Consider the following 27,289-nt stretch of genomic DNA (forward strand, 5'->3'; position numbering starts at 1 on the left):
GAAATCAGATTGGTGGTAGTATTATTTTATTTTTCATTCTAAGTCCTATACAAATAACTTTAAAAGGCAGAAACGGACAAGTGAGTTCAAGTGAGACCTGATGGTTACACTTGAGATGGAAAGTCAAAAATAAAGAGCTGTGTGATACAATAAATGGCACCTTTGATTTATTGCCCAAAATAGCTCCTGGCAAAAGAGGTGGTGTTTGAGATCACCTTGAGGAAAAACAAAATTCTTCTGTGATGTGATTGACCTTGCATTTTGAATAAGCAGTGTAATTTATAAAGCACTTCATCATAAGGCAAGTGATAGAAGAATCATGTGAGATTGACCATCTTTTATGAGAGAAACTTATTTTCCTTCTCAGTTTTTAAGGTTAAAACTCAAATCTTGTAACATTGAATGTCACAGTACCATATAACTACTTTCAGAGAAAACTGAGTAGTTGACAATGCATAAGGCAAGTGGTATTCCCTTCAGAGGATATGCACCCCCTTGGAGACCATGGGTATGTGTGCAGGCTGGTAGACACAGCAAGGCAAGTCTCGAGTACAAAGTATTGGTTTAAAACCTCACATTTGCTGCATTATATACCATAAGAGTCATGGATTTGTTCAGTATTTGGGAAAAAATCACAAATGAGATAATTGTTCTGTAATTATCGATGGGATGAAATACTCAGTAGTACAAAAAAAAAAAAATCTAAAATTCAAGTCAGCATAAGGGAAAGTCATTAGCTATGCTGTGTAAAGCAGACATATACAATCAATGTGTGAATGTCACGTTTGTCAGGCCAGAGTGATGGGAAAAGACTACTACTAACAGAGAGAAAATTGAACACATCTATAAAAGTGGAGGATAGTTCATATCCTGTTGTAATTGCATTGCACTTGAAACGGAATGAGAATAGCAAGCAAAAAAAAAACTCTCTTGGGCTTTACAGCAGCGTTGTCTAGAATATGATGACAAAGGTAAAGGCTTAAAAGGTGATGCTGTGAAGAAATCTGAAGCCAAGTGAAGAAGATGGGGGAGATGAAGCCATGGAAAAAAAAGCAGAATCAAGATTTAGGCAGCAGGGAAGGAAGTAACTGAAAAAGAACCCCAGATGGTACTAGGAGGAACTGATAGTTTTGTTACTTCTGTCTACTAAAGCGTGTTAAGCCTGCAAAGTCAGAGTGCACATGATGATTTGATGGCAAACAGAGATATGGTGAAAATAAAGAGGCTTTGAAAGTTTGGATATGCGTTATTGATATGTGTGTATTTGATAAGATATTTACATATCACCACTCACAGGTGGTATGAGGAGAAAGAGGTACCATCAAGGACAATCATTTATGGAGAAAAAAGCTGAAGAAAATGGAAATGAATTGATATTATGGAAATAATATTACCTTATTAGAAAGCCACGAAACCCAGGTTTGTTCCATTCTGTCTCAGTTAAAAAGTTCAAAACCTTTGAGAGGGCACAGAACAAAAAGATTATTCAGGAAAGTTTGAAAGAATGAAATGGTTCTCGCTTGCATTACTGTGGCATTCCAGGTGCTTTACTCGTGGGCAAAGATCCCATTTTGGAGGAATAAAAAACTAATCAGAACTCCAAAGGGAGTTTTTAGTTAAAACACTACCTATAAAGCAAGAGAAATAACAGCTACGCACTTGATGGCTGAGTATAAAGAAACTAGGACTATATTGCTCAGCAAGATAGTCATGTAGTCTCCACTAGTATGAGAATGGACAAACTTACAGTGGCCATAACTTATTTTTGTTTTTTTGGTTTGCTTGATAGTTGGTCAGGATAGAGATGGGACAAATTTGGTTCAGTGCTACCTTTAAGACTGTGTTGTTCTGTGAAATCTCTGGTGCTGCCAGGGTTAATGTAGTGCTGAAGGAGTTGAGGAGAGAGGCTTGGCAGAAGGGCAGGATGCCTGTATTTTTGTGCATGCATTTCTGTGGTTAGTTCTGAAAGACTGTCCATTTGTCTGAGATATTCTTTCTTTTCACAGGTTACTTCATCGTCTGGAAACATAAGCAGCTGCATCTGTGTATGGAGGGTTTGAAATGGTAAATTTTACAGCACAATTCATCAATGGCATCAGTCAGATTTAAGAGAGAGAGGATGTTTTTGCAAAGCTGCAGAGATTGCTGTAACTGAGGTCAACAGCAAACTCCTAGTGCTTTTAAAAAATTGATTTTACTGAAATCTTACTCCATTTTCCTAGTAATAAAGGCCTCCAAGGATTTAAACTGCTGTAACTGAGAGCAGTATTTGGCCCTGTTCTTAAAGTAGGTGTGGCATAGCTACATTACAACTCCAGTACAAATAATAAGACTCTTTACAAATTGAATTCTCTTCCTAATATTTTAGTAAGCAATCTTTTGTTTTCTCTTCTAAAGGCATGGAGGTCATGAGCTTAAACTTCTAGAGCATCTAAGTAACCTATTTATCTCCTTTGGAAAAGGTCTAAAACGAAATAAGAAAACATATGTGACAGGGATATATATATGTACACACATATTCATATATTTTCTTATCTGAGAAATCCAGTGCAGAGTGCTTCATCGAAAAAACTTGGCAAAATCAATGTTGCCTGATTATTTAATTCTAGACAGCATGTTTGATAGTGTACGAAATAACAGAAGATGATGCCTTAATTATGTAATTATTCCAGAATTTACTGGAACCTGTCTTTTACAGCTTTCTTAAGGAAAGCTAAAGGGCAGTTGACTCAATGTATATTGATGTGAAAGTTTTAGAACGGCAAATTTTTCAGAAGTGTGTAATATGATTTGTGGTATAGTTTGCAAAGTTAATTAAAAAAAAAAAAAAAGTCAGGCTCTGTCCTTCAATGAAAGTTGTCCCCTCTGGATCACAGACCTCAGGCTATTCAGGCATTTCTCTGAAGAGGTTTGATCGGTTCTCCATTCTCAATCTAGGACAGAGGTTACAGCCCTCCCTCTACTTTCTGTGATTTATCTTAGCTGCCCTTGCTTCTGTATATGCTACAGTTCTTTTCTCCTCTGGACGATGGTAATATGTCAGCAAGCTGCCTAATACTGCAAAGTATTTTTTAAAACAAAGTCATGTCAGAGAAAGTGTACCCATTAAAAGAACAGAGTACACTGTTTGCATATCTGATGCTTCACTAAAACTCTCCCTTCCACAGATCCAGCAAGCCCTTGGAATTTTTTTCACAGACCCTCTGCAGAGTGTCCCCTTCATTATTTTTATGTCAGTCTCTCTTTTTATGTCATTTTTGATGAGTGCCCTCTTTTCTCAAGAAATACTCGTTGATTCTAGTGGTGTTTTGATTTTTAGTTTTCCAGCTTGGCATGAGGTGTTACTGTCAGTTCAGGTTAGACACTGGATGTGTACTATTTTCCACTGATTTTCCCCAGCTTTTACAAGAGCTTTTTTAATCTGGGCCCTTTTCTGTATGTTTTCTACAGCTCCCTTTTGCGGTACAGCATTGTATTCATTTAGGAAAATCTTTCAGCAACTATTTGTAATAGATTTCCTTCATCCAACCATATTGCCCAAACTATTTAATTGCCATCTCTGTAGTCACCCTGCTGTTACTTCCTAGGTCCAAACCTGCTGCCAAAGGCAAGATTGGTGGAAGCTGGGTATTTTATTTTTGTCTTTAAAGCCTTCAGAAAGACAACTGGTTTCATCTTTGATATACATTTTTCTAGCAGCTTTTGTTTAGTTTGATAATACAATTGACTAGGAAATAAACACCGACTTTCTCTATCTCTGGTACAATAACAGAAATGTATGCATTTTCCCATGTTTTGCTGACAGTTCAAGAAAAAGGAGAGAAGCTATTCAAGCAAATTTTTAAGCTTAATAGTCCCATCATATCTTAGACTACCTACATCAGGAAGAATATCACTGATAAATAAAGGTGTTTTAGTGAAAATATTGTTCAGATAAAGCAAATCTGGTGTTGCAGTGGGAAATACCAGTTTTGCCACATCCAAGAAGACAACAAACATTTTAAATAGGTTTTCCTGATATGCATATCACATTTGCAGCAGAGGATTTGAAGTATTTGCATTTACAGCCCTATTTGGGCCTTCTAAGTTGGAAAGGTAGGGGAACTCCATCCTTGCCTGGAGAGCTGCAGCTGGCTATGGGACTGGGGAGGGAAGTATATTGGCAAGATGTCCTATTTAATGGATAAGGACTGCTTGACCCAAGCTTGACGAAGTGGCCTGTTATGGGTCTTCCATTTCCACTTGGGCTGGGAGGCTATTAATTTTGTAAAATTATTTATTGCATGCATTGTATAATTATTAAAACAATAGTTCTATGAAGAATAATATTCAGGCGCTGTTATAGCAGGAGCTTAGTCTTTTTGAAGAACTGCAATTCTTCATTGCCCAAGTGGCTATAAAGAATTAATACAAAGCTGTTTTGTCTGTTCTGGGCAAAGTGATTAGCTCGTTATCACCACGAAGAAAATACTGGAAGATTGAAGAGCTTCCTAGCACACCCAGTGTCGATTGATATGTTGTGAAATGAACCCGTGATGGGTGTGGGGATGATTCATACCCTATGGCAGAAGTTGGAGATGCTCAGTGATAGAGGGAAGGCTGCATCAAGGCTGTTCTGCACCCAAATGTTGGTGACAATCCCTGAGGGTAAGTCCTGGTTTGGGTCTAAGGTTAGGGGATCTCCTTGCCTTGTATGGTATTGCTTTTTCTGAATTTTGATTGGAGGTGCGGTACTTTGAGTAAAAGCTTGTAGCGTACATTTGCTTCCCTGAAGGGACTTCCTAAAGGAGTTGTTCCCTGATGAGAATTTATTCCGAATTTACAAAGCTCTTAACGTCATATACGATGCTGTTGTCAGTTTCTGGATTAATTTGCTTCTCCTCAAAGGCCTGGACTAACCAGTTTTGAGGCAAGTAAGAACTTATCAGTCACTAGAATTTGGAAAAAATCTTTTGAAAAAGATTGCCACTGATAGAATCCTGATTTTCTTCTTGGAGGAGGCATTTGGTTGGGAAGTACTAATTATAATGACACCATGTAGCCAAATATCTATCTTGCAATTTGGAGCAAAAGTGTGAAATGATCTCATACCTTTGTGCTAGATATCCAGTTGGGAATTGTAAGACAATGTTACTTTATGGCCTTTTACCAATTTTATTCCTTCATGAGATACAGACTTTGAACATGAATAAAACCTACAGCATCCGCTCCAAGAAGGTGATGAAACAAAAACTCCATGTTTGTATAGGAAGGGTGAGGTGAGAGGATTTGAGAAAAAACAGCAAACCTCCACAAATATAAATGCATCGACATTTCATACCGGATCTCAGGCATTCTTTACTATAGCTGAAAAGCATGCAGTAGATACCCAATCATTTGTCAAAAGCAAAAAGGTCACTGTTTTTAAAACTTTCCACACATTGTTAACACAGACTCTTCAGACTATTTGCATTGTGTTATTTAAATTTGCAGTTCACAATAACTATTTCTGCAGTTACTTTTTTTGGCTAGAAAAATAGACAACCTGCTTCACTATCTATTTGCAAGCTTGGCTACGAAAGGGCAAAGAGAGAGTGTTCCCTAAAACAGATCCTGATCCCCAGTCTTAGAAACACTGTGGCACTTATTTTAAAATTTGTATCCTACTTATTGCCCAATACTGCCTGACATTATCTTCTGAAAGGTAAAATGGCAGAACAAATCATTTATTTTCTTGGTATCTCTTTTTTCTTTTTAACAGTAATTTTTTGTGGATGTTTGTTGGGATCTGTAAGAAAAAAATTAAACAAAGCAAACAAGTTTGTTGCCATGCACCTCACCGGAGGTCTGCCAGTATCTCTCCAATACAGTCTAGTTTTGCAGATTTCATACATTTCCCCTGTAAATACTCAGTCCAAGCTGGAATTTGGTGAGCTTGTTCATGATAAAGTGATACTCTCTCCTGTCCATAAATGTTGCTTTGCTCTGAAAACTGGCAGTAATGCTAGTGAAGCTTTTCTTTTATGACTTCTATAGATTTTTTTTTTGTTTAGAAATAGGTAAATCCAGTCTAAGTGCTTGGAGTGTCACCTGTTTATTGCATACTTAGCAAATGATTCAGGCTTCATGGGGAAAATGTGCAGCTAAACTGCATTTGCATTTTGCATGCTTTTCTTCTGCGTTCCCTCTTCATAATAAGTCATGCTTCTTTTTCATTATGGAATTGGTGTGCAGTCACTTCATAATTACAATTGCAGTTATGTTGCTGCTCAAAGCTGAATTTCGCATGCTGCCTAGTTAATCCATTTTTTCCCCTGGATTTTCAAGTAATTATTGTGTAACTATTGATTAGAAAGTACTATAGTTCAGTTTTAAATAACTGACTTTTTAAAAGTAACTTTTCACAGCTCTTTTATCATTTGTATTTATTGCATCACTTCTTTTATTCCTCAGCATTCCATATTTTCTCATCTGCTTGCACTTTCAGGGCAGTGCTGCACAACAGGAGATCTTTAGGTGGTAATATAAACTATCTCTGGAAGAATATTTAAAACAAGTAAATCTACTTACTTGGTGGCTCATAGGAGGGTAATCAGATGGAGAGCTTTTCCTACTTGGTCACCGTTTCTAGGAGTGGCCCACAGCTAACTTTGCCTTACGATGAATTGAAGCAGCAGCACTTCCTATTACAACACTTGGAGCTGGAATTTAGGGCTCAGCACTAAAACTACTAATCTGAAAAGATATGCAGATATACATAGAGGCACTTATTTTGATGCCTGAATGGTAGCTGAACTATTTTAGGAAACGGTCCCTGGTGTGATTTATGTGGAAACGTGGTGGCAGCCCTGGTCTCTGCGAAGGGGGATCAACATCACAAATAAGAACCTTCATAAATAAGTAAAAGAAATTGAGAAGGAAATGTTCTCACGCCTCCGAACAATCCCACCAAGCCACAGATGATGCATATACCAATGGGCAGCATTGTTCTGTTGTTCGTGTCGCCTCCTCCCTGAATAAATAGAGGATTGTCAGGCCACCTTTCTTTATGAGTAGTGAACCTATCATTAATTCTTTGTTTTGTTTGTTTTTTAAGGAAAAGATTTTATCTTTAAATCTCTCAGATTGGAAGAAATTTCATGTGATTTTGATTAATTAAACAATGCAATTCAAGTGCTGTAAGCATTAAAAAGCCTTCTCGAAAGCAGACTGTGCCCTAGTCCATTGGATAAATTGATTGATTACTTCTGTGGTTGTTCCTAATAATTTGTAACATTTTTTCATTAGACAGAAAGTTGTTTTCCTATTTATTATGCAAACATGAGATCTGGAGCATTCTGCCCATGTGTTATGATTTCTTTTTTTCCATTATGCAATCACAGAATGTGTCACTACCTTGTTTACAAAAGAAAAACATAGAGATAAAATTTGTGTTTAGTAAGGATTTTGATCTTCAATATATTAAAGAAATTAAAGTCCAGGTTTGGCAGAAAATCATAAATCATGGTTATGTGTTTCTCTAGAATGATTTTATGGATGCTAGGACAAAGATATTACCATGTGCACTCTGGTTATGTAGAAATGCCACTAGAGGCTATTTTCTTTCCTCAAAGGTACCTTTTAAGGTAACACAAAATTACTCTTAATAGAGTATACATGCAATTTGCACAAACTAACACAATGCATTCCAGGTTGCGCGGCACATAAAAGCAGCATAGTGAATAATTTGTAATGAATTTTATCTTTCTTTCCCTCTAAGAATTTTTCCCAGAACCTGCAGTTTTCTGAAACACATTGTTTACTTCAAATTGTCAAAATATTTCTGCTAATTATTCTTAATTTGAGAGGTGTTCTTTGTAAAGGTTTGATGTTCCAAATTTGAGTTGTCTGAACTGCATTGCGTGGTATGCACTTCTTCCTGGACAAGATGAGTTCTCTGGTGCTAAGACATTTACAAATTCAAAATGTGTTTTCTATGAATAACCTCAAACTATTTGCTTAAAATAATGTTTCTCAAATTTGGAGAAAAATTCCTGTAGAGTTCTCTCCTGTAGAGAGCTTTAGTGTTATGGCCATATTCTTAGTGTTGCCACTTCACTGTTTTGTTACGAAGCTCTCTAACAGCTGTCTGCAATACTATATGAAAATCCATACTTTCATTTGTTTCTAAAAGGTGTATTTCTAGCCCTCATAAGGAGGTAAAAAAGCTGACAAATACACCTTGAGGTAAAACTATAGATGGTAAAACTAACACAAAAATTAACCCATGAGTCACACCTGGAAATTTAGAAGCTGTCCTTTACTCTATGTATCTTGATTTGATCCTTTTCCATCAGTTTGTTCCTTCCCTTCCTTCCCCTGTCCCATTCACCTTTTTATTTTTTAACAAATTCTTTACCTGGCCACCCTTTTGTTATCTTGGAAATAGCCACATAGAGGCTCCTCCCATCCATCCTTTGTTTTCTTACAACCAACCAGTGAAGGGGGTAACAGTGACATTAATGCTTTAAATCATCTTACCAGCACAACTGCTTGGACCCCATATTATCTTTTCTGCAATGCTTTCTTCACAGCTTCTTTCCATCGTATTGCCCGCCCCATTGTCTCTCTTTTTTTTTTTTAACTTGGATTTGTACTGGTATGCCAGATAATGCCATAGCAGCAGTGGGAGAAGATCAGAGAGGTTTCCCTCAGACACATGCTTCTCGTTGGAGTTTGGGGAGTCGTCCCAGGGCTTGATAGCGTTGTAGGCTTGGGAGCAGTTGAAAAGCGGCTGCTGTGCTGAGTGTGTGCTATGCAGTTCATTGAGGGGTGCTGGTTAATCCAGACTTTGAGCGTGATATGAGAGGTGGGACATGGTGGGGGTCCAGCCCGCTCGGACACGGGCTGCCACTGACGATCCCTTTGTGGAGCTGGCCCTGTGACAGTGCCAATGGGTGGCTCAAAGGGTGAGGACGACGGTGTGCTCTGGTGGAAGGAGAGGGCTGTGCTCTGAGATTTGACAGTCTGCTGCACCCCTATTTATTGCCAGGAACCTGCTGGAGAATATTTACTTCTTGTGGACTCTAGGACATTACTTCTCCCACCTCTGCCTTGTGTTGTAAGAGCTTCACAAAGCAATAGTGTGGGAAAGGAAACGCTGAGTGCTGCAGCTCTTCCCCAGAGGACAAAAGCAAGCTCTGGAAGTTGGAAGTGGTTGCCTCTCCTCTCGCTTTTTTTTCTTCTCCAGCAAACCACTGCTGGGCGGTAAAACCCCGATGGGTGCCTGGTGCCCTGCTCCCAGAGAGGCAGTGAGAAGCAGGGAGGACTCTCTCACAGTGCTGGAGCTGGAACATGCAGATGTTTCATACGCACACGACTTGAAAACTGATCCCTTCCCCCCCACCCTTTGCTTCTTTAGAAATACCTTTTTTCCACTAACTGAAAGCAGAAATATTTTTAGCTCAGGGCTTTCTTATCTTTCTCCACCCTCTTTTCTTCCCTGCTTTCTTCCACCTTAAAATATTTACCTAAAGTCCCAACAGAAAGGTGTGGCTTCCACAGAGACCTAAACTAGAAGCCCTGAGAATAATTTAGCAGTGTTTTTAAATAGCAGACTGCCTTCTGCTATACCAGGGGATGCACGGAAGACAGCTGTCTGATAGAAATGATTGGGGAAAGGGTAACAACAAGAAAATCCCAGAGGTTTTAGTAGTAAAGAGAGTAAGATTTTGAGGAAATTTGGGCATTTTTACAGAAAATTTTGCTGTTGAAAGCATCTTTGCCAAAAAAAAAAAAAGAAAAATGAAAAGGTGTCATGAAATGAGACTTAGGGAATGGCAAAGGAGGATGGGAATGAAGTTCTGTTCAGAATATGTTAAGTTTGCTTTCTCTGCGTGTTAATCTTTGCTCAGATGCCGTTCTTTGGGCCGTACGGGGTTAAACAAGTGACCAGACCAGACCAGACCACCCCACTCTGCCCCTGCAGGAGCCTGCGCAAGAGCCCCTGCCTTCTCTCTTGTTCCTTATTCTCCCACTGCCCAATACAACCAATCGCAAATACCAAGGAAATACCAGACGATAGAGGTTAAATACAAGCATAAGTTAAGGGAGGGTTGGAGACATGAAACAACAGATGACAGCAGATTTGGTGAAAACTGTTTCTTAATCTGCTTGAATCATCAAACCTGGAAGTCGGGCGGGAGAAGGGAAGGAACCGTCGCACCCCAAGCTGGCTCCGAGCAAGTACAGCAAGGAGATTGACCTCCCGTGGCCTTCTCTCTCCTGTGGTTTGACTTAGCTACGTTTCCACTCGCTTCAGTGCAGTGCAAACCTGAGGGGCTAAACCAGGCAGTTTAGGCCCGCCAATGCGGCGAGGCCGTGCCAGGAGCCATCCCTCAGCCTGGCGCTGACCACAGCCAGGCTGGGACCTCCGAGCAAGACCTATCAGTGTGCGCATGCAAACCAAGCGGGTGCAACGCTTTGGTTGGGAGTAAAATATATATTTGCCCTCCGTATTGTTTAAATATTTCCCCTTTTCGCGGAGTCGCTCTGGGCCACGTCACCTGGCAGGAAAGGTGCCCTCAGGGCCGAGGAGCGCTGCAGCGCCCTCAGCCCTCGCCCCTCGGGGCCGCCGCAGCGAGGCTGGTTTCGCAGGTCGGGGCTGCGGCGCAGGGGTCCCGCGGGGCCCGGGGCCGGGCGGCGCTAGGGCCCGGGGCGGCGCGGCGGCGGGGCGGGGCGGGCCCCTCCTCGGCGGCCGCACGAAGGCGGGCGGCGGGCGGGCGCGGGGCATGGTGGCGGCGCGGGCGCGCAGCGGTGGCATGCGGCGTGGAGACATGCGGCTCTGCCTGCGCGCTGCCCCGCCGACATGGACCGCCGTCGCCTGCTGCTGCTGCTCCTCCTCGGCGCTGCCCTCCGCGCCGCCGGGCGCCTGACTGCCCGGCCCGGCAACGAAGGTGAGCCGCGGACCGGGCGAGCCCCGCCGCGTCCCGCGGGGACGGAGACCCGCTCCGCGCTCGCTGCTATTTTTTTTTCTTTCTCGCTTTGTTTTTTTTTTTTTTTTCCTTTCCTTCCCCCCGTTAAGGTGGTGCCGGGCGGTAGCGGCCGCTTTGCCGTGGGGCCGGCGGGTTGGCTTTTCCCTGGCGCTGCGCGGGCGCGGCGGCGCCGCGGAGGGGGCAGGTAACTGCGCGGCGCCGGTGCTGCGCGGCCGGCCGCGACGAGGCAGCGCGCTGCGCGGGCGCGGGGCGGCGCGCGGGCCTCGGCGGGGTGCGCTTCCCCCCGCGGCGCGGAGCGGAGCGGGCGCGGAGGCGGCGCGCGGTCTGTGCTGGCGGTTTGAATTCCAGCGCGGCGGCACCTCCGCAGGCGCCAGTTCGACCGGGCGCGGCGACCGTTGGGGACCAACTGCCCAACGGCTGCTGCGTGCCTCGGCGGGAGCGCGGACAGCGCCAGGTACCGGGCTCAGTTGCTGGTGACTGCAGCTGCGGTGGGCGGGCTGACGCCGGGCTCCTGTCCCCCTCTTCCTTACTGGTAACTCGGTTGTGCCGGGATGGGGTTTGATGGGTCTCGTGCTTCAAAACTTCTAATTAACGTTAAAAAAAAAAAAAAAAAAAAAAAAAAAAAAAAACCGCGAGCGCACGCTTGCTCCCTTGTAAAACGTCTTTTTGGTCCCGTAGCGTTTTCTTCACGTCAGTTTTTAACCTGTTAAGATGGGGCATGCGCGTGTGTAAATTTTCTGAAACAAAGCATGAGTATTTTATTCTCTCTCCCTAGGGCAGTTTTTCAGATGAGGTTTGAGCAAAACGCATGTTAGATTGCCGGGAGAAAAAAATGTGCCCGTTAGACACTCTTTGAGAAAAGTACTTGAAATACTTTTTAGAAAAAGTGCAACTGTCCGTTCCCCGTGAATAAAAAGAAATGCAGCTTTTGCCTGCTTCCACAGCAGACACGGTCAGTGCGACCAGAATGTCCAGTGTAATCGTCTCTATTGACGAAATCTAGAGGCCGGAGGTTGTGAAGAACTTCTAGTAGCAAACAGTCATAAAAAATCCCTGCACCTGCTCAAATCGTAGCATTTGTGTGGAGGAGAAGTACACAAGCTATTAAAATAATCATTTCCCATGTACGGATAATGCTGATGTGCTTATTGATATTCTGGCTACTTGTGGGATAAGGCAGCGGGCTTATGGCGTTAAATCATTGTGACAAGAAAAAATTAATATAAAAGCAAATAGGAAAAGATTAGAACTTTACAAATTCTGGGTAATCCTAAGTCAGTTGTTTTTATTGCTAGAAAGAAGCCACAGTACCTTGCGTTTGTACATTTTATGTAAATATATTTTGCATAGGCAGCGCTTTAAAGGCTACTTAAAAGAATATGTTTTCAGTAGTTGTTCACTCTTAAGTCACTCTCTAGATATATACTGTTTTTATAAATATTGTCACCTTTCACAGATGATTTTTCTGGTTTGAAAACAAGCATGTTAGTAGAGGATTATTCTTGTCTTATTATTACAAAGCGTTCTGGAAACGTACGTGCTCCTGTTAGTTAGCAGAGCAGCTCTGCCTCCAGGCCAGTGGCAGACAGACACAGTCTGTAAACTAACACTGATTATGAAAAAACAAAAATACTAGAGCGTTCAGGTTTGCAAAAAAAAAAAAAAAAACCCACTTTTTATTTCGTTGTTTAAGCTCCCTGGCACTGAGAATTGAGAAAGAAGAAAAATGTTGGTACCATACAGAATGTGCATTAAGCATGCTTGCCCAAAGCAGCTTTCACTAGATACTGCTTCTGTTCCCTGCTTTCTACTTCAAGAACTTGTAAAGTATCAGTAATATTTTCAAAATGGCTAATGAAAACAACAACATGAATGCAGTTACTAGACAATAAGCTGCTTTTGCATGTTTACTTTTTTGAAAGTATTTTGCTATTCATTCTAAAAAAAGGAACACTGACAGTTTCTTTTAAAAATGAGTAACTTTAAAGTTTTTCTTAATTTTCATTTAGGAAAGAGCAGTGTAGTTTTCATATTTATTTACAGTGTGTTGAGGCTGATATTGTGCATTTAGGAATCTGAATTATTATAATTAGCCGACACACTAATTTGTGTGACAATCAAGCGTTAACATGTAGTTTTAAATAACCTCAGAAGGTCAAGCTTTCCTTCTTAAAATGATCTTTTTTTTCCACCCCTTCACTTTCTTCCCTACTTTCGATATCTTAAATTACCGCAACAAAACTAAGGAAATATGTTTCTGTTGCATTTCTGTGCTGGATATTTAGAGAAGTCCCCACCGCCCATTGTTGAGACTGAAGAAGATATACTTTGGATAGAGAATGTTAATACAGGCAGATAGATGAAAATCTGTGCTTTTTTCATATACCTTAACATAAAACTACTGTTAAACATCTCCTCATGGAGTATTTTAACAAAAGCTGAAGCTCATTTTTAGTGCATTTATATAGTTTTGTGTAACTTCTGGGGGGCACGTGAATGTTGCAGTAGATGTGCTACAGGAGTACGTTCAGGGCTACTAGTGATGTTTCCTAAATATATTTGACTTGAAAGAGTTGATTCTATTTTTTAAATACAACTACAATTAACATTTATGATCAGTATTAAAACTGACAGCCACTAATACTGCAATGGGAATGGATGCAAGGAAGGGGAAAAAAGGATGAGAGGGGTGAAGGCAAGCTCTTGGTTTACTTCACTTTGTATTATTAAACACAATCTGGTTTTTTGGAGTACTTGAGTATTTGTTAATTTGCTTCATCACAAAAAGGTTTTTTATGTAGAGTTTTTTTTTCTTGTCAAAACTACAGTTTTCCGCTAAGTTTGTTTTTTAAGCAACCCACTGTGCTTGTTGCAAAGCTGCATGCTTTTTACTTACATAATCCCAGAAGTTCGAAAAGGTTCTCTAAAGTTCAAATTTATCTACGTACAGTGGTGAAATGTGTGCCATTTTCTGAGAGGCAGGAAAATGTCAGGAAGATTTAACATTTAATTTTTCAAGTTTCAAGTCACAAACAGAACCCTGTATGTGCATAGAAACCACATGTTCTGCTATTCTATTCTGTTGAATATTTTTTCAGGGAGGGAAGACTGTGGGTTTTTCTTAGAAGGATGAAATTTCTTTCTGAACGATTCCTATAGTATCAAGAAATTGCATGAGCTATATCATATATATATATATATATAATTCTGTAATTTAATAATTTTTCTCAATCTCTCCTATAACTATACTGCCTGCCTGAGGGTACCAGCAACCTTAATTTCACTGTTTTATAACCCACAACAGTTAACACTTGACCTGGGTCATTAACAGGATTATCAGCAAATTTGTTTAAGCTTTTACTGACAACCTGAATTGCTTCAATAATATTTTGACTGTGCAGACAGGAAACTTCTTGTAACCTCTCAATCTAGCATAAAATTAATTTTGTGTGACCATAGCTACCAAAAGATCAATATGGTAAATCTGCTTAAAGTACTTGTTTTCAAATAGTGTCTGTTTTGGTTAACAGCAAGAAGGTTCTAATCAGTCTTTATTTTCAGTCTATATTGGTTTTAGAGATGTGGTTTCATCTTTAGCCACTCATTACCATCTCAGAACTGTGCATAACTGTACAATTAAATTCACCATTTTATCAGTGCAAGTCTCTGTTAATGCTTAACAACACTAAAGACGACTTACTGTGTTTTTATAGTAATGACAGCTGTTGACATGTTTTTGAAAAATGCAGTGTTTGCATGTGGAAGAAGATGTCTGACCAACTTTTGCATATAATTTTGGGAAATGCTGGAAATACTGGAAACTTTTCAGTAGAATCAAAACAGATTGTATGGGGAAAATGCCTTTTGCAAATCTTATTTTACTGTATGTCAGGTGTTACTAGGTCAGAGCATGTCCTGATGTATCATTCCTAATGATGCTTATAGCTTTCTGTTCAGTGTTTAAAAGAAGTTAAAAGTAGGTTTAGAAATCTTAATATACTGCATTTCTAAAATTTAATTTCAGAAAGCTAAAACTCATGAGGGGCTAGAGGGCTATTTTTCATACAGCTGTATCTTATTCAGGACTTCTGTGCTTAATCCCTGGCTGTATGGTTAGACAAATAATGAGCACATTTTAAAATTCACACCAGGATGTTTTAAAATGCTGTGTAACGGGAAAATGAACTTGAGCAAATTCCTCATTTTATGTCAGTTTTTGATAGCAGGCTCTAACATGTGGAAAAATTTATTTTCTTTTCTGTTTGTCACTTAAATTTATCTTGACTTACTGCTGATTTCAATACAGCATACTAAAAAGAAAAATCAGTATGTTGTCTATAACAAACTTAAAGCAGATGTTTGAAATGCAGAGAAATCCAAACAGAGCACTGCAATTAATTCTCATTGCCGTTAATTTGGATACATGTATCAGCATGTATCCAACGAACCAGTCAAAGCATAGAAACCTGTAAAAACTTTGTTCTGTATTTTAAACTTTTGGAAATAAGGCTTCTGGGGCACAACCAGAATGAAAACTGTTAAACAGATAATTGGTATGCTAAGTTTAACAGTTGTTTACGTGAAATCTTTGCATATCAGGAGCATGCTCTGATTGAGCTTAAATTTTTCATCCCCATCTGGGAAAATATGCAAATTAGTTTTAATTGTTTTTATCAAATACAGGAGTTAACTAAATTGGTATTAGTATGCTTACTTCTGATTTTGTTTCAAAATTTGTAAGTTTTCCTCTAGGAGAGTGTGTAATGGCCCTTGTTCTTATAATCCCCACTTGATGAAAGTTCAGAAATACAGATGCAGGTGTTCATTTTCTTGTTTTCAGAGCTCTGGATTGTATCACCAGTGAGGGTCACTACAGAGCTGTTACCAAATACAAGAGTAGAGTCTGCAGATTTTTATACAGAGCCTGATTTAGTTCTAGGAGATTCCTGTAACTCATGCAGGTACGATGGATTGTACCTGCCATTTGATTTTTCTTTAATAAAAAAAGAAAAGTAAAAAGAGACATAATCGTGTCCTCGCACTTGTTAAAGTTCAAAGGTGTACTCAGTGGAGCTAGAATTGAAACACAAATAGTCGCATCGGTATCTTAAGGTGCTGAATTGACTAGACTAGTCTAGAGTTATCAGCATTAGATAAAACTTCAGAGCTGGGGCAAAGGGATTTCACAAACCCATCACCTTTCTGAAAGAGAATTCCAGCTTCTGAAGAATGGAACGAGATGTAGGGATTCTTTGTTTTTTGTCTTTTTTTCAGTACTCCATTTCTTATGTAAAAGAGCATCATTTGTTAAAGCATTGTCGAAAAAAACATTTATTAGGGAGGAGGAGAATTGCAGTAAGAAATGATACAGTGAAATGGAAGATTATTTTGTGTACAAATGCCTATGACTACTGCTACTAAGTAATCCATTTTGCTAAAAATTCATTCAAGTGCTACAACTGTTCTTATTTCCATAAATGTTAGAACGGTAGGTTTTATTTTTTATGTTTAAACTGTTCTAAAGAAGAACCAAAAGTTAACAGAGAATAGTTTAATTCAGAAGATGAGATACAAGCTCCCCGTGGTGTAATTTTGGAAACAGAACATGGTAGTAATTTGCTCGGTTAGGATCATATTCCCCACTGGTAGCCTTGTGCTTCTTAGTTTCATAAGTGCTTGATAAATTCTACCACAAATATTGTTTAGCAGTGTGAAAACAATGCAAAATGGAAATTGGGTCCCTCGGACTGAAGATTGCTTTTAAATTTTTGCAGTGAATGGGTGACAGAAATAAAAATACAGCAATAAAGGTAATCCTGTCTGAAAGAAGTCTCAGGACAGTGACAAAGAGCTCCAGTCTGTGAGAGTGGCAGGTAGAATGAATGAAATGCCAGCCCATACAGTCCTAAACTTGCAGAGATGTTATTAAACTAGACACACTGTAAGCAGAAACTTTAGTGCCACCCTCCTTTTTTTTTCATAAACTACTGTATCCTGCTGTTTCAGGCAAAATATGGAGGAAAATCCCATTAATCTGCTGGAAAAATATTGATGAAAGAATAATAGCAGCCCAAACGAACAGTGGCTGGAACTTACTAGCAATTAAGCAAACAATAGGATGAATGTTGAGGTTCAGTCAGGGCAGTTTAGTGTAATATATTGTGGAAATGGTGATTTCGTTTTTTATGGCTGGTTTCTCGTACTGTTTTTGTATCTACACTTCGATGCAGAAGTTCACATTGCATTGGTCTGCTTTTTAAAATTATAACAGAAAAACTGCTGAAATAGAGTTGTTGCACATACGAAGACAATAATTTAAAAAACAGTCTTTTAAATTGGTGCCTGAGAGAGTTTATATGGTTTTGTAGAAAAACTAGAGAGAATAGTTACTGTTTAGATAATTTGTAATTAAAGCACCAAAATATCTTTTGCTCCGTAGTAGGCTTCCCACAAACTTTGCTCGGTAACAAATAGCAGAAAATGACTGACACTGGGCTTCTTGATTTAGTTGTTGAGAAGCTAGATGGAAGCTAGAGGTTTTTTGCTTTATTTGATGTTTTGAGAGGCAAGGCTTTCTGAGAGTTTGGGAGGCGGGGAGCAGGAGGATTAAGGAAGGAGGGAGGTTGAGCGAGATAAAGTGAAAGTTTGACCTGAATCTGAGCAAAATCAGACCAAAATCCAAACTTTCTCCAGTTAATGTCACTGTTTAGAACCTAGAATTCGTTGCTCACAATGATCCAAACGCTGAACAAAGCACAAATTAAGAAATTCCTTGCCTCCCTGAAAGTCTAAGCTTTGTTTACATTAGTAAGCTTCATGACTATGTTTTAGTAGTGGTGCATTTCTACAGACTGCAATTTAGGCAGAGTGGAGGTATTTTTACCATTCTATTTAATCTTTCTGTATTAGGGTTTTTTTTTCCCTTTTTAAAGAAAAAAGGGAAAAGCAAATTATGTCTGTCCAGCATTAAAAGTTATGACCAGCAGTGAAGAACACACACTTAAGAAGTTTATGTCTGAATACATCCTGAGAATGTAAGGTCACTATCCTGCAAATATTTTTCTGCCAAAGATGATTTACCTAAGAGAAAAAATGTGCTGGCAATGGTGAGAGGTCAGTTTTCCTGGAGAAGCAGAAAACAGCTATTGAGAATGTACTGTGGTCACCCAAACCCTACAGGTTAACCCAACTGTAGGGAAACCTCATCAGTCTCTCTTGCTCCCACTCCATCTACCCATACTTATTTTTTCTTAGATACCAGTGCTTTTTCTTCTGGCCCTTCCCTTTCATAAATTGACATGCAGCAGTATGGAGTAGAAGGCAAAGATCATCTTTTTCTTCCCTGCTGATTGGGATGACCACGTGTCCATTCCTTTTTACTAAATGCTGTTTACTAGAAGAAAGGAGATGCTTTGATCCTATAGCTTCCCAGAGAAAAGACAAAGGAAAAGAATTACTCATCTGATGACATTACTTTTCCCTAATCAGTTGGCTGTGTTGATCCCAAAACCTGGGTGACAGGCTGAGTTAAAGCAGGACTGAGGGTGTTCAAGAGCCTGAAGAAAAAGTTGTCTATGCTAACCAGGAAAAGCAGTGGTGAAGAAGAGGCATGAGGAATGTGCTTAGTCTGTGCAAAATAATTGAAGCCTGAGCAGTTTGTGGGAAGGAAATGGCAGTAGAGGAATGAGCAGAAGATAGAGGCCTGAAAAACTGGCTTATGGGTAGATGAGAATACAACAGTCACTTAAGCATTTACCTTTGTTATAAATATTTGTATTTCTCACATATGGAAATAGTGAAAAAAGATGTTAGGGCTTTGGTTGCAAAGGCAGCAGATGAAGTCAGGGGCAATTCCATTTTTCATGTGGATAGCTAAGCACACATGTTCTGCATTAATTACCTCCATAAATTCTGTTAACCTGGCAAACAATGAAAATATCATGTTGGTGACATCACTGTATTGGAAAATAAAACTGGTTTTAGCATCTTGATTTTCTCAGTGTGACACTTGAGGAGATTTCTTATGCTATTGGCATTTTTCTCCCCCAATTTACACCAAGATGTTTAGTCATTTGCTCTGTGGGTTTATTTTATCTGTGGAGTAGCTGTGTAAGGACACAATCATTTCGTAGGCCACTCAAGCTGAAACTCTTCATAAGAGTCTTATAGAGAAGTAAAGGTTGACAAAACTGTCAGGATGCACCTGTGTAGGTGACTTTCTGAATATATTATATCAGGATTTTCTGAATTCTTTTACAGGTCTTAATTTCTGTGTTTCAAACTAGGAAAAAGTTGTGGGGGGGTTGTTCTTCTTTTGTTCTTATGTGCCCCATGTAAAAAAATTTTTTAAAAGCAATTCTTTTTCCCTAAAATTTGGCATGATGCAAGTTGATTCACTTGGGAGTATCGCGGCCTTTTTAACAAATGAACAGTTGTTTACAGGTCTTGCACTCCAATCTCAACAAATTCTGTCATCAAGGCATTGTTGATTATTTGCTGTAATTTCTGATGATTTCAGGACCTTGAATATGTTTGAACTGCAGAAGTGGAGAAAATTTCTGTAAACTTAGGAACTGTTTTAGTTGTGGATGCTGCACATGCTGGGATGTCTTTTCTGGGACACTTCTCTGTGTCTAAAATTCTAGAAACTGAGCATTTCTTACTAGTTTTTGAATTCTCAATTTAATTTCAGTAATTGTGGACACTGTGCTTTGATGTAATGCCATATTTTTTCCTTAAATTGCCAGACGCCTTCCCAAATGGAGGTCTTTGTGACAATCTGATAGATCCCAACTCTGTCAGAGCCACAGAGCGCCCAGTTCTGCAAAACTCCGGTGGATACTGAATATTATTTTTTCCCCAAGGGAGGAATGCAGAAATTAAAAGGCTCAGTTGTGCAATGTGCTTAAGCCCTTTTGAGAAGTGCTTTAGCTCTTACTGAAATAACTTCGGTAACGTTTGTTGTTGGGTTTGGTTGCATAGACGTAGGCACATAGTGGTGTCTTATGTGTCCGTGAGGATCTGGGGCACCCAGGAGGACTGGCTGATGCGACACAATCTACGAGAGACGCACCTTGTCCTAGGCTGCTGAAAGGCAGGAGGTGCTTGTCTTGAAGTAACCGAATCTCATCTGTAGTTTGTTTGTTTATTTTTGCCTGAGAAGGGTGAGCTTGGTTTTTCCAGTTTAAATTCTGTTCTAACACGGCGTCTCTGACTTTGCATTTACACATTTAACATTATGCTTTGCTGATGCCAGATTTAACACTAGAGAAGTAGAGTAGAATGAGATTTGGAGGATTTGGTTTTGAATGTGGGCTCAGTTGAAAAATAATTCAGATGCGAAAGGGTTTTATGCCTCTTTTGTAGGAGATACTGGTAAAAGACCATTGGAGGAATTGGTGTTTTTTTAAAAAAAAGAATGCTAAGAAGTGAAGGCGACGTAGTAATTTGGAACCCATTAGGATAATCTATTTTTAATTTTTATATTTGTGTCTTAATGAGAAGAGCTGGCATATATCAAATTGCAGGAAATAGCCTAATAAAACTGAAACCTTATTAGGCCTGTTTGATAAACATTGCATTCCAGCCCACCAGTCATATGTTTTTGCATACTTGGAAATTGAGCTTTACACTGCTTTAACAATATCAAGAGAACTCTCATGTTTCAAGCTAATAAAAAAGAAATAAAATCTGTTTTGATTACATTCATCCATGAGAATGTTCTCTTGTAAACTGGGCAAGGACTGGGCAACTGACTATTTATTGCAGACAGGTACTCAGAGAAAAAGCAGTGGGCAGGTTTGTCACCTCACTTCTACAAGGGAGCTGCTAGTTCATATATCATCATCTGTGCGAAAATGGTCTACCTTTTCCGGTCATTGTAAAGAGAAAGTGTAGCTTCTGTAAGTTGCTAAGTTATGTGGTTTGAGTATGTCTGCATCCCTGTAGACTTGATACAGATTGACTAGAAGGTAAACTCCAAGCTTACCTATTCTGCATAGCTGTAGCTATTGCTTGAATTCCCTCCATGATGAGATGAAGGGGAATGGCTTTTGGTGTTAAGTCAACACTCCTAAGTTTTCTAGCAGCAAAGTGTTTAAGTAATTTTCTGGTCTACTGTGAAATCGGTTCCAATTTTGTGTGCTTAAAAACAATATAGTTGTGACATTTTGTGCTCTGACACCTTTCAGGTGAGGCTTATATTTTTGAGCCTCGTTGTCATTGTCCTGCCTATTCAGGAGACTTGAGATAGTATTGTCCCTTTACTGTGGTCAGGCTTCATATTCAGTGAGAGGAGGAAGATACTGGAGTGCTTGTGCTGCATGTGGAGTGCAGGCGAGTAAGAGCCAGGACGGTTGGGCTGGGGTGCGCTGTGTGTACGGTGGCAGCTGCGGCCAGCACAGTTGGAGACGCAGCAAAGGGGGCATGGATGTGCTATTGATCTCCAGCTGTATCAGGATTCATTCTGTGCTGAGCCAGCAGGGAGAGGATTGCTGTGCGGTCATAGATCCGCCCTGATCTGCTCTGCTCTTGCAGTTTACAGTCTGTGCCTTTATTTATAGTCATTCCTATACTGGTCACCGCTGTACTGCGTTCCCTCGTTTACAGCAGCTTTTTGAGAGAAACGTAGGATAAGGTTCCTGTTTTGGCTGCTTCACTCTTCATTCACAGAAAGAACCAAGCTACCTGAATCTGGCCGCAGTAGCTGTTAGGGAGCCTGTTAGATGAAAAGTGTAAAATCTGGGAGGGAAAAGAAACTCTTTCTCTTCAAAAGCTGAAGTCAACTGCCATAAAAATAGAATTTGTCAAATAACTGGCCTAGGAGGCTAGTAGCAAGTAAGCGTGTTCTATATAAGTAATAGTCCATAGTGTAACTTGACAGTCTAGTATTGCTAGTCTTTTGTCTTTTTATTTAAGATTTATAACACAATCCTTTAGATTTGGAAATAGTTTGTAAATTACTTACAAATATTTTAATTAATGGAGGTCTGGGCTATCCGGTGTCTTTCGTGAAGACCTTGTGCTCATTTTTAGGGCAGTTGGTTTTTAATTCACTTTAGTTTTCCCTTATTTGTTCTTCTTTCCCCCCTGCCCTGGTAGAGCTCTTCAGTCAGCAATTTAACCACAGATTGAACGTGACAGTTGCCAAATTTGGAATGTTCTGCACAAAATCATATTTGTATTGTACAATATAATGGCATAGGCAAGAAGGGTTGAAAGTGCAGACCTCACAGTGTTATGCTTCTCGAAGGACTGTAATCTGGCTTTGAGCTGTAGCAGAAATCTCCCTGAGAAATCTCACATTTGGAAAAAGAGAGTTGTTCAGTAAATGGGCCACGCTTTGTTGGCAGCTGAGTTGGGGGTGCATTACAAAGCTCCACTGGCTGTTTTTAGGAGACTTATGCTATGAAGCATAGTATCACCTTGCTTCCTAGGGTGCCTCAAGCAGAGCCAGTGCATGGGGATCTAGCAGATTTTTCTTATACTAAGGTGATTTTTCTTATACTAAGGTGATTTACCTTCTGAGCATTTGCAACAATAATTACATCTTCATTACAACAGTTGAGGAGAAATGTGGGACCATAAAATCACAGGAGAGTTGATTTTTTTATTAATTAACAAGTGGCAAATTGGGCCCCAAATCTGCTTGCTAGAACCATGTTTCATTGTTGAATAGTCTTCCATGAAAACAAACATATCATTGGTTATCATTGCTTCATGGAGTAATTTCTAATCTACTGGATTTTTTGTTTGTTTGGGTTTTGTGGCACACCTTAGCAAATCTTGCATTGGCATGATAGCTGATCCCAGGTGTTCATCATGGCGAGTACATCAAGGCATAACCTTGGCCTAGCCAAGGCCCAGCCTGTCTGTTTGTAGGTGGTGTTTCTAGCCTCAGAGTAAACCAGAGATGTAAAGCTGATCTGCTGCAGCTCTCCTTACTTTACTTCTGCTATTCATGGGGTAATGGAAAGTTGAGAACACCCAAATCTGCACTCATAGGTGCATAAAAATCCAGGTGCAAGTTGTCTTTGCCAGAAGGAGGCCAACATTCTAAAAATGTACATCAGTATTTACACTGACTCCACTCTGTCCCACCCCAAAACCAAATCCTGGCTAACTTCTTGCCGCAAAATATTTTCTTTGCTTCTCAGAAGTGTATGACACATTTCAATTATGGGCATTCCCCATTTTTTAGTCACATAGCAAATCTAATTTTTCCCATTTGTTAGCATTTTTTCAATAACTAGTGTATTTCTAACTGACAGTTTGATACCAAACAAGACAAAATACTGTTTTTCAAGATTTTTTTTAAACTTTTAAAATGGCAAAGCTAATTATTGGAAGAAAAAATATTTTAGCTCATTGGTTATTATTCTGTATTTTTTTTGTGTGTAAGATGTGGTTTGGAAATACTTAGTGTTGAAGTTGCTGTTTGTAGATTCTTTTGCTTTACATACTGAAAGTTGTCTCTTAGCAAGCTTTCCTCCCTGTTTCTTAGGAAGTAAGGATTAACTCTGGCTGGTTCTACCTGGCACAACATTTGTTTGTTTATTTTTTACTGGGGAATGTATTTACACTGTTCAGTGCAGTGTAGGAGTCATTACTCTACGGGTTCCTGGAAATGCTGCCGCTTTCAGTCTGTATTCAGGTATCCTGTTAGTTTTACAGTTCTTTTTCTTTCAGTGACGTTACTCCTGATAAAACCTGCTATTAGTGAGCCTAGAGTCAGGCCCTCTGCCATCACTCTCAAACTGGAAGTAATTTCCGATAGTGTGAGGGGGCCTGGATGTCAGATTGTGCTTGAGCCCTCATTCATCTTCTTCTGGATGCCAGGAAAATGAGAGTGAGTGAGCTTTGCATTTCACATGCATGCTTCTGTTCCAGTCATTGGGAAGAGATTCATCTTTACCTCTATGGCACAAATGTGTACTGTGGAAACTAGTCATGCTTTCTCTTAAAATTGTGTACTCTGAAGGCCAGAATAGTCGGGCAAGAGAGAGAACGTGTTCAGAATAGACTTTTTTGCCGGTATGTTGCCATACGGCAGAAATAGCTGCGTCGTGCAGTACAGTGAGCAAGGCTGTTGTGTGAAAGGACTAAGTCATTGATTTTTTTCAAAGCTAAAACTGGTGGTTCCTTACTTTGTAGAGCACTGCAATATTTTAATACAAGTACATTCTCTCTAGTACTTGCCACTGGTTTAAAAGCAAGTTATTTACATGATATGAACCAGTGTAGTACACTGTGATTACTAGAGAGCTCTTGATCTTTTTTTAAACTGTTTTATGAGAACTCCTTTGTGTCTCCTTTAGTATAATCAATGATCCTTTCTAAGGCATTTCATAGGAAAGAGTTGTTTGTGGCAGCAGAACTGCTCAGCTGCCATAAGAGTTATCCATAGTAACTGGCTGGTCAACCTCAGAGATTTTTGTAAGAGTTAGCTGAATGACACTCAAACAACTTTTGCAGAATAAGGAAATATAAGGAATGCAATTGAGTTGTCTGAGATAGTACATGATGCATAAGCTTCAGAAAGAGCTTGAAATTCCTGATTGTCCTTCAAGTGGCCTGACTTTTACAACAACATTTTTACTCTCTTCCAGAAAGCAATAACAGTTAGGAAGGAAGAAGAGTTGCTGGCTTTATTGTGGGGGCATGATACTCTGGCTGTCCCTCTTCTTCTATTTGCCAAGCTCCCATTTAAATATATGAGCTGTCGATAATCAGACCTTGAAGTTAGGGCCATATCTGAGCTGTAACTGTTTATGCAGCCACGGTCTGCTTTGGACTAGTTTTGGGTACCTGGTTGTTAACCTCGCAACATCAGAAAATGTATTGCCATATGAAATAGCATTGATCTCTTTCTTTGTCTTTTCTTAAGTTGAACTATTTACTTCATGTTAAGTAACCTACTGTGTGTCATTAAAGTGGATGTAGTTATTGAATGGAGTAGTGGGGAGGGTTGTGCTGCTGTGGCAAGTAACTCATGGCTGGAGGTACACATTGCACAGGACGAGAGGGGTTAGAAGCCCTTTCTCTCTCATTCCCCCTTTCTTCTGGTAAATATGTGGCTATGGGCAATTGTAATACTTTAAAATGTGGGTTTTCACTTAATTTCAGTTGTATGTGGAAAAATCCTTTAGGGCGGTACTGGTGTATGCTGGCTAATGATGGTCTGACTTTATATCTCTTCATATTACACTTCAGGAATTGATCACATCAGTCTTGTGAATCAAATATGTTACCTTTTGTTACACTAGAGTACATACAGAGTTGAAATCACTTGAGCTGAGTAATCATATGGGTCAATTGCATCTGTAAAATTTTACATTTTTTCACCTAATCCTAACAATCCTCGCAAAAAGATTTAGATGATGAATATCTAATCCATTTTTTTTTCCTTCAATCTTAGTGTAGGGAAATTGCTATTTTTTTCTTCTCTCATTCAATTTCCAGATTCATAAGTGATAGTAGGACACATGATGACAAAATGTAATAATTTCCCCTTCCGTATCCTAGTGTCAGGGCCTGAGACCACATAAACCCAGCCCATAAACTCTGTATTAGTTGTTTGCTTTTATTGAGATGTACAACTTTCTCTTGAAGTCAAAGGAAAAATGAGTATCATAGAAGCTTTTTTCGGGGGTGGGGGATTTTTTTTCAGGTGACCACCCAAAAGGAAAGATATTTTTCATTTTAGATATTACTAAAGAATTGTACATGAGAATAAGTCTTTTCAAGGTTTTTTTTCTTTTTAATAGGAGATAAAGTACTCTCTGTAAAATTTCATTTAGATTATAAACAATTCCAGCAGTCAAGGACTCTGCTGTGTGTTTCTACATGCCTATTATGTGATTCTTAGGCAAAGGATAAAGATGCAAGGTAAAGGGACAGACACTCCTTTTGTCTAGGTGGTCATTATACTTATGGTTTCTTTCTTTGGGTGTCGTAATTTTTTTCTGGGTCTTATCAACATTTCACACACAAAAAAGGAGTAACTGGAGATCTTTACAGTCAGTGGCGACTGTGTGGCTAGATAGGTGAGGGAACTTTAGGTTTTCAGATCTTATGGTAAACAGAAAATGTTTACTTACCATGGCAACCTTTGCTCCTTCTGGCATAAATAAAAACTGATGGAATAAGTTGAAGCATGTGCAGTACAAAAGCCGATCAATATGTTTAGCACAAAACTACTTTATTAATAAAGTTGCAGGTCTGGAACATAGTTTTTGCCTTGCTTTTTGTCATGAATGGGAATATTCATACCACCCTTTTTAGGTATCTGTTTTGGATGCTCTGACTCATATCTGAACTACAAGCCCACTGTAGTCAGTGTGAATTTCTCTTTTCTAAATATTTTTAAATTGTAGCAAAACATATATGAACGTGATAGAGTAATTTGTCCAGTGGCTCCTGTTTGAAGGTGATGAGGTCTCCCTCAGGTTCTCCACCTAAGGAAGGTGGAATGAAGGAGAGAAGAAGCATATAGAGGAAGAAGCTCAACCTTTATTCCATTTATGGTGCATAGCACAGTTGTATAATGAAAATGTTGCTGGTAAGAATTTAATTTTATTAGCTGTTCTGTAATTTGTTAGTTCAGTCTGTCCAGTTAAAAGGCCAATATGAGCTGTGAATGCTCTTATATACATGAATACTGTTATTGCAATAATGGGAAGAGGAGAGGGCAGATTGTGCAACAACATGGTATTTTATTTGTGTGGAGTTATAGGACCATCTAGGAAGGAATAGTTTGTGTCTGAAAGAAATGTGCTAGTCAGGGAGAGTCTTCCTTGGGCTGAAAAATTGTTCTTACTGTGACAGATTTGATCCCAGTATATTTTAACACAAGTGGAGTAGCTTAAGCAGGAAGGATTGAGGGAGATCTACCAGAGCTCCTCTGTATCTTTCCAATTCAGTTACTTTGCTAGGAAGTATAAGGCCATGGTTAAAATCCTTGCCTTTAATCATTGCCTTTAATCCTTGCCTTTAATGCCTTTAAGAGAAAGAGCTTGAACCTCATTTGCTAACGTTCAAGCCTCCTTGGCTCATAGGGTGTGCTGGAATGAGGGTTTGCTTTACATCTGTTCCACTTGCTGTAAAATACTTTATCTGTGAGACAGGGTGGCAGGGCAGGGAGACTGGCTCCGTGGCCTGGTGCCCGGGGTACCCACCGTGGTGCAGGATGTCTGGCTGCCACCAAGGCTTTAACTGCCCCTCATGGTGGGTGAAACAGCCCTATCCTACTGCCTGTGGGTGCTTTCCACAGGAATACTCTGTAACCTGTGAACTGAGACCTTCTCTGAGAGATAGGATATATGGGGTCGATGTTACTG

At 39.7% G+C, this 27,289-nt stretch overlaps 1 protein-coding gene across 4 annotated transcripts in view; it reads left to right on the plus strand.

Annotated features, from left to right (window-relative positions):
• Positions 1–10,670: 10,670 nt before the first annotated feature.
• Positions 10,671–27,289, plus strand: part of EPHA3 (EPH receptor A3) — a 233,655-nt gene continuing 217,036 nt past the window's right edge. For 2 of the 4 annotated variants that reach the window (XM_064522258.1, XM_064522262.1), the window contains exon 1: positions 10,671–10,913. In XM_064522258.1, the coding sequence (XP_064378328.1) occupies positions 10,826–10,913 (88 nt within the window). In that variant the 5' untranslated portion in view covers positions 10,671–10,825. Of the gene's footprint in view, positions 10,914–23,781; positions 23,800–27,289 lie in introns of those variants that run through there. The other 2 variants (XM_064522272.1, XM_064522267.1) reach the window with 2 other exon arrangements.

Source organism: Dromaius novaehollandiae, chromosome 1 (assembly GCF_036370855.1).
Source record: "Dromaius novaehollandiae isolate bDroNov1 chromosome 1, bDroNov1.hap1, whole genome shotgun sequence".
NCBI classification, from domain to species: Eukaryota; Metazoa; Chordata; class Aves; order Casuariiformes; family Dromaiidae; genus Dromaius; species Dromaius novaehollandiae.